The sequence below is a fragment of the Phaethon lepturus genome, unplaced genomic scaffold, assembly GCF_000687285.1.
Source record: "Phaethon lepturus isolate BGI_N335 unplaced genomic scaffold, ASM68728v1 scaffold8605, whole genome shotgun sequence".
Classification (NCBI taxonomy): domain Eukaryota; kingdom Metazoa; phylum Chordata; class Aves; order Phaethontiformes; family Phaethontidae; genus Phaethon; species Phaethon lepturus.
This window is the reverse complement of record NW_010541173.1, coordinates 59,265-67,164: the sequence shown is the minus strand read 5'-3', so window position 1 is coordinate 67,164 and position 7,900 is coordinate 59,265. Positions and strand designations below refer to the sequence as shown.

Here is a 7,900-nt window from a genome sequence, read left to right as displayed (position 1 = left end):
CTTTCCCTGGGGTCAGGTACAAGGAAACAAGTAGAGATCCATCTTGGTAATCTCAAACGGTAGTGAATACATCCAGCAGAACACTGCCCCAGCACCGACTTCAGCAAGCTTGTCTCCTCTAGTTTAGAGAGTCTTTGACTCAGTACTTGTCAATACCCTGATTCCGATCCTTAGGTTGGGAATTGTTCTAGGGCAGCATCAAGGACCAGGATGCAGCTGAGTAATGATGTTCCTAACTCCCACACCCTTAGGAGCGCAACAGCCAACCCAGTAATGCCATGAACAGCAATGTGGAGAAATCAACCACAGTGCTAGTACCTAACCGGTTCTGGGTGGATGCCTACAGGCAGAGATTTGACTTGCCTTGGCTGATGCCATCACAACCCCATTTTCACTTAAACAATTTGCAGAAAAAAAAATGGTAGTGTGTTCTTCACTTCCATTTATCCTCTCAACTTCTTAACGGTCCTATACGAGAAGAAAAAAGATTAAGTCAGCCTCACACTATTCAGAAAACATATAAAAGCACATAAAGAATCAGAATAAAAGTGTAGCCTCTAACCATTGAGCCGCTTGGCCATACAGGGCTCTTGGAAAGCACTGTATTTATCTTCCACAAAAGGAAAGCAGCATTTCTGTACCACAAGGAGCCCGGGAAAGGCCACATACTAGAGAAGTAGTGCATTTATGTTTGGCTTCGGTCTTGGTCCACAGCTTTAAATTCTTTTATTACTTCTTCAATAGGAGCTGCTCCAAGCATATAGTCCAAATAAATAGCCTACATTTTAAAAGGCATACAACTGGAAGAAAGGGTAGAAGTCCCTTCTTCCTTCTAGTCCTCTTGGGGGAAAAACAAACAAACAAACAAACAACCCATCACTCAAATATGAAAAGAAACAATTTGTTCAACTTTACAAGAAAAACTCATTCAAAAAAGTCAAAAATCAGACAAAGTCTTCAAATGTGACTCTTAGATCCCATATAACAAGAGCCACTGGAAATTAAGAGGTTGTCTGAATCACTGCAAAAAAACCTGTCTGCCAAACACTGGGTTTACGTTCTGTTAGAAGTTCAGAGAGCAGGGGGAAATACAGGAGAAAAACCTGAAGAAACCGCTCAGCCCCTTGCAATGTCTGACACAGCAAACCTTAGAGGATGCGAGGGATTAGCTGCAGCACAGGAAAACAGCTTCTCTTTATTTTTCCTCCCCTTTCAGTGTAGTCACTGCTGCAAGACCCACTATGCAACGGCCTATTTGAGTCCTTGCACTCCACTGGCCCAAAGGGCTAAAAAGTCCTTCCCTGCTGCGAGTATCCATGCCAGGGCCGGGCTGAGACCCAGGCAGACAGCTGCAGTTTTGCCAAGCTATTATCTGATCCCAAAGGCAATTGGTGCCCACAAGACAACCCTCAGGCTACGCTGGCTGCCACTCCAAGCCCACAACGTTCACATGCTTCCCTTCAAATCCCCAGCTGGTTTGGGGACAATTTAATCTCCCCAACAGCCTTGGCTGGAAAAGGGCAAGAAACAAGGGACTCTCCAGCGAGAGCCCTGGGCTGACCAGTGATCAGACACATTCCGAATCTTTCAGTCTAAAGAGCACAATGCAAACACCATCTTTGAAGCAAACATTCCCTGCAGGCCATGCAGCAAGTGCCATCTCTGCAATGTGTCAGTAACATGAAGCAACTGCAGCAAATGGCTCTTAATCAAGGAGCTTCACAGTATGGGGAAAAAGGAAACTAGATCCTGCTCTTAATGCATCCTAGCTGGTGTTCACTGTACCTAAGGGTGTCTAGATGCTACAATAAGAATTGCCTTAAAAATGCAAATGAAGCTGAAGGAGACTACAGCTGCAGGCGGAAAGTGAAGAGGGGAGAACCCCTTTTCTCATCCAGAAAGGGGCCACAGAAGAGCAGCCCCTTTGCTGTTAGATGGGTACGCATGAGATTCCAAACTCACATTCACCCACCTCAACTACAGCTGTCCTCAGAGCTGGAAAACCCAAGCTGGAATTACCTGGTCTGCACCAACCACATCAACATCTTCAATTGTGTCTTCTGCTTGACCCTCCTCTGAGACATCTTCTGTCTTAATCTCATCTTTGCTGGAAAAAAAAAAAAGCAGATAAGTCCTGAGAATCTTTATAACAGAGGTTGCACATTGCACAAGTGTGCTTAAGGCAGAGTAGTTCACATACTCCATGTAAAGTAGCCCAAAGTTTCTGGCCCAGTATTTCCCAGATATGAAAGAGGTTATGCTCCGAGGAATTTCCAATAAAGCAGATCAGAAACAAAACATTCATTTAAACAGGGGCTGGATCTGTAATCACCTACATGTTTAAAAAATTTTTGTTCTGTTTTACTTGTATTCACCAGGTCCAGTCAGCAAGTGTCCCAAAACCTGGAAAAGCATGTATCTTTCCAGGATTTGTGTTTCATCTTTTAACCTACCCATATGGGAAATGGCACCTAACACCTCAATAAATGAACCGTATTAAAGGAAAATATCCCAACTGAGCACTGTGAGTGCTTCACAGAGCTCAAAAGTAGACTCCAGACTCCCTATTTCTGCAATACCTCTCCTACATCCGAGTTCTGTGGGGTTTCACTCAAGCATGTGTGCATGCTGCACACAGACATGCACCTCTCTAAAAGAAAGTCACCAGTTACACAGTTAGTTAATAGCAGACCTGCTGAGACAAGAATCCTCTTTCATTTTCAGATGTGGAGAAAACACTCATCATCAGGCTGCAGCAAACAGCCAGGGAGTAACCGACACCACAGCCTTCTGATCAGGACCAGTGACAAGAGAAGTGGGACAGGAAACCCTCCTCCTTCCTTGTCTTTTTCCTCTGCACACATGGTATTAGTCCAAGAGGCACAGAAGCCCTGTGACAGTGGGGTACAATCAGGCTAAAGCAGCAAGTGTTGGACTGAGGAAACAAAAAACACAACCTGTCCTTGGGACACAGCCCATAAGAAAGACAGGAGGGGCACACACCCTCTGTCCTTTGCCCATGGAAGTATTACAAAAAATGGAAGCAAAGGTGGATAGAGACACTCCAACTGTCAATACCAGGAGAAGTGAAGGAGCTTGTAAGACATAAAACTCTCACCTGTATCTTTTCTGGAGCCCCCGTGGACAAAGCAGCGGCAAATGTTCCTGCAAGTGCATCTCTTGAGATTTTAGCCTCTTTCTGCCTTTCCCTGCTGCAGAGACAAGCTGGGAAGCACACTGAAGGTCTGGAGCTTTGCTTGCAGCTTCAGCCTGGCTTGTTTCAAGCAAAGACCCTGTAACAGACAGTGAACAGACTCATTCTCCAGCCTCACCCTCAGAGGTCTTGAGATGGACATTTCCAACATGTTCTCCACAGCAGTGAAGCAGTGGGGCCAAGCTCAAACAGAGACTTGGAGCAAAGCATTAATTTATTGAAGAAGCCAGCTAAAAGCCACATAAAAGAAAATCCACTCAACTTGCCCACTAGGCATTTTTGCAATCTAGATGTAGGATCTTGGCCCTGGTCCATAAGTGCTATCAGTACTGCTGAGTCTGTATAACCCGTGAGAAAGGAGGACCTTTGGGACACAAAGGAACAAGCTTTCCAAAGGCAGGTCACTGAAAAGAAAATTTCTGAGGAAGAAACTAAAGGACACTCTGGAAAAATTCCCTTTCCTCCACATACAACTGCATATGTCCATAGCACTTAGCAGTTTTACTGGCAATTGTTTTCATCATGGCTTTACTACATTTAACTAAGCCCCACCATATCAGTGCGGTGAATACCTCATTACGGATTGTAAAGCCATGAGAGCTTCTACAGCCTGTATGCAGTCCCCCTAACTATAACTCTTTAAGCTAGGAGTATAATACTACAGGCTCCCTAGAAATTCAATAGAGAGGAAAACCCCATGAGATGATTTGGCCCTGATCATCTGGGCTGAAGATCTGAATCAACTTCTGAAAATATCTCTCCTGTCTCAATTATCTACACAGCCTAAAGCAACAATGCCCTTAACAGTTGAAAGCAATGAACCAAGACTCAATGGCACAGACAAATGCCTGTCAAGATTATTTGAATTCAGCTCACACAAAGTCTCCAGACCAACCTTCCTGCTATTGAGTGAAGAAGAGACCTTTAACAACAACAAAGCTGAAGGCAAAAGCCACAGTTCAAACCAGAAAGGCCACAACATCCAACATACTGTGGTACTGCTAATGCAAAGCATGAAGTGCATTTTTGCTGGGACAAAGCAAATACAGCTAATCTAGAACAGGGAAGTTTTCATACCATTAGACAATTTCCTTTTAAAAGATGACGTCTTAGATGTGCCCACAGGGGACCACTCTCCTGAACTGCTGAGGACAGAGTTCTCCTCATCTTCATTTGCCAATAAAGAGTTTCTGTACCAAACCAACGGCTGCCATCCGTCTCCTCTGCAAGGCAGTGGTTCTGCTATATACCTCTGTAAGTAAGTGTACCTGGAGAAAACCAAACACAAGTATAAGAAAACTCAGTATCTTTCCCCTCAACACCTATTGCTAGAAAGGCATTTTTCCTTTACTCCCAAAGGTGCAGACAGAATTGTCAAAGAAAAAGAAAGAGCATCCTTTTTCTCATCCTATTTCTGACATCTCTGAAAAAAATGAATATTTAAAATGCAAATGCCTTCAAAGCTAAGAGAGTGCTTGAATTTTAGCATTAGGAACAACACTAGATTCACAGGAATTATGGAATTACATCAGTCTCTAGAAAGAACTTGCTGTGCAGGAAAAGTCACTGCCAATTGTTGCTACCAGGAGCAGTCTGAACAGAGCAGAACTCTGCAAGGATGCACCCCTCTTCCTGGTGGCCCTTTTCTGCTTCATGGACTGCAACGCAAAGAGGATCCCAGGCTCCTTGTGATTCAATAGTAGAGCAGGTCAGGAAATGGGACATTTATGCTATGAGTGCCTGTTTTGTCTAAATTTAAAAGAAAAAAGAACAACCAATAAAACCACTTTTCTGAAATATCATCTCGAACTCAATCACGTTCTCTCAGGTTCCAAATAGAACTTCAAGTGTCTGCAAGAAGCAGTTAACAACTCTGCAGTTATGACAACACATGGGATGTGGAAGACCTTATCACTCTCTTCAACTGCCTGAAAGGAGGTTGTAGCAAGGCGGGTGTCAGTCCCTTCTCTCAGGTAACTAGTGATAGGACAAGAGGAAATGGCTTCAAGCTGCACTATGGGAGGTTTAGATTGGATATTAGGAAAAATGTCTTCAATCGAAAGTGTTGTCAAGCACTGGAACAGGCTGCCCAGGGAAGTGGTTGAGTCACCATCCCTGGAGGTATTTAAAAGATGTGTAGATGTTGTGCTTAGGGACATGGTTTAGTGGTGGACTCGGCAGTGCTAGGTTAACGGTGGGACTTGATGATCTTAAAGGTCTCTTCCAATCTAAATGACTCTAAACATTGGTTCAAATCCCTGTTCTACCTGATTCAGTCCAGAGACTTGACACTGGGCCTGAATCCCAGGTGAAGCTATCAGCTCTTCTGGAACCGAGAGGTCTCCTTCCAACATTCTTTTTGAAAAACAGGACATTTCTGACAAAGTCTTTCTGACCCATTGCTACTTCATAACAGTAAGAAAAGAAAACCAGTTTGATTCAGGATTAGAAATGGGATATTCACTACATTTCAGCTACAGCTCATCACTCTAAAATCAAGCCCAGTGTTGTTAAAACAGACACCACCTTAGCAAATACCAGAAGTGACAGTTTTAACGCCAGCCTGTACAGTATATTATTCTTTCTTTGATTAGGAGTGTGGCCTGGAAAATATCAGACATTTCATTTGCTTTGCAAAACAAGAAAACCAGTGGTGGGACGAGGTTAGGGTAAGCACCAACTCCGAAACAATTAGAGTCATGGACCCTAGGGGCCCCAGGGATCAAGAACCCCTGGTAATGGAATTTGTTGGTTTCAAACAAGCATGTATTGTAACTACTGTTTCAGGGTCTAATCCAACTGCTATCAATGTCAGTGGAAAGACTCCTACTGATTCAGGAATCAGGCCCTTCATGCTGCTTGTTATTCAATAATTAATTTCTTGTGTGCATTTTGTGGCACAGAGCAATTGACAAGTCAGATATTTTACTGCTACGACCTGGGCAATTACAGGGGAGGAGGTTAAAATCCATATACTTTGATGGTGTTGAAATATAGCCCTTTCTAACAAATGCCCATATTCTGTATCTCATCTGTTACAGGTACACTCACATATGTTAGCATACAGACCTGGACATCAATCCTATGATTAATAATAAAAATGAAAATAACCAGATGTTTATTTCTAAGAGTTCATGTTGACCTAAAACATTCCATCCAGTAATTTATGATGGAGCTAAACCTAAATATTTCTAAGAGGAAATATAATCTCCAGCCCCTGCAAGGCATTTTAGGCCTCCCAGAATAGAAACTTTACACTAGAAACATAGTCTGAATATAGTTGTGGATAAAATTGCAGTTTCCCCCCTTGTGAATTTTATTGTTTCCCGTTTGTTCCCAGCAGCAGAGGGAATATTTCCCACAAAAGTTTTCAATGAATAAACCTACCTGAATGTATCTAATACATTCAGGAGTATACTTCTGGAATATATCCACTGGTCAAGAAGTTAAATATAGCCCTAGTTAAAAAACAATCATCCAGATTTAGCTTTAAATCTGCCCACATCACTGAGGAAATATTTTCCTCTTGTTTAATTAAAAAAAATACTCCTTGGAGGTAAATGAAATGACAAAGTGTTTCAAGGATGGATTAACAGAAATCTACTTATTGCACAAGTGTCTCCACACAGATGATAATGGCTCTTTGAAATCCAGACAACTGGATGTACAGAAACTGTACAAAAACAATTCAGTCATAGATCTCAAAAATCCTCTCCAAAAAAAAATGCAAGAGCAGCAAGGGAAGCTATCACTACCTATAGATTATTCACTTTAGATTTACCGGGGTTATAATCAGTATATGTGAAATATAATTCTTCTGTATTTTGTGTTTGAACCCATTTTTTAGAATACATTGTCTGGGTAGCTGGCAATTGTTAATAAATTGTATTTTTCATATAAAGTAACAGGGAAGTAGTCATTTTGCCACTCTTGACACTTGCTATGTAAAGACTGGTTGATGATCCCCGTGCAAGTTAACCTCCAATTTAAGACAAAGTGACACAGGAGCAAACAAATTACACAGGGCTCAGCAAGATGTGGTTGTTGGGTTTTTTTTCTATTTCTGATGACTTCTTCTCCAAAGCGTAACTTTTCCTGTCAGGTACTGGAGTGATTTGCTCAGAAATTCAAAAAGGCAGATGTGTCTTAACGTTTCATCTTACATTCCCATGTCTTCATAGATGCTCTCAAGAAAATGAAAATGCCTGTTATATATTTTGCAATAGTTTTTACAGTATTTGTAAATAGGAGACTGAAGTGCAGAGATCCAGATCCCAAATAAGCAGCACATAGAAAGAAGGCAAAACAGAAGGAAGAACATTACTCCCTTTCCAAAAATGACTGGAGTTGAGGCAGGTGAAGAAGGCAGTAAGAGTCATAATCATACATCTCTCTGTTCAGATGATAATGCCCCATGATACCAAGATAAGGCTATCATTCTCATATTATTAAATGTAAATACTTAAACCACTGTAATCACAGGGTCCCAACTAGATCAGGGTATATTCCCCTCTAAATAGTAAATTCTTGAATTTAAATATTCCCATTATGAACACTGTCATATGTATTTCTATTCCAAATATATTCCATGGAACTCACATAATTGAGTCCTTAAACTATGGAATTAGATCGTTACAAAATAATGATCCAGGCATTACCTCTTCCTCAATCTTTTCTGCTTTACTT

At 41.8% G+C, this 7,900-nt stretch overlaps 1 protein-coding gene across 1 annotated transcript in view; it reads right to left on the bottom strand.

The window, feature by feature from the left end:
* Window positions 1-685: 685 nt before the first annotated feature.
* The window catches only part of LOC104621220 (cohesin subunit SA-2-like), a 66,147-nt gene continuing 58,932 nt past the window's right edge, over window positions 686-7,900 (bottom strand). Inside the window, exons 29-32 of the mRNA XM_010287650.1 lie at window positions 4,292-4,482; window positions 3,119-3,293; window positions 2,020-2,107; window positions 686-778 (exon numbers count right to left, since the gene is read on the bottom strand). Coding sequence (XP_010285952.1) covers window positions 686-778; window positions 2,020-2,107; window positions 3,119-3,293; window positions 4,292-4,482 — 547 coding nt within the window. The remainder of the gene's footprint in view (window positions 779-2,019; window positions 2,108-3,118; window positions 3,294-4,291; window positions 4,483-7,900) is intronic.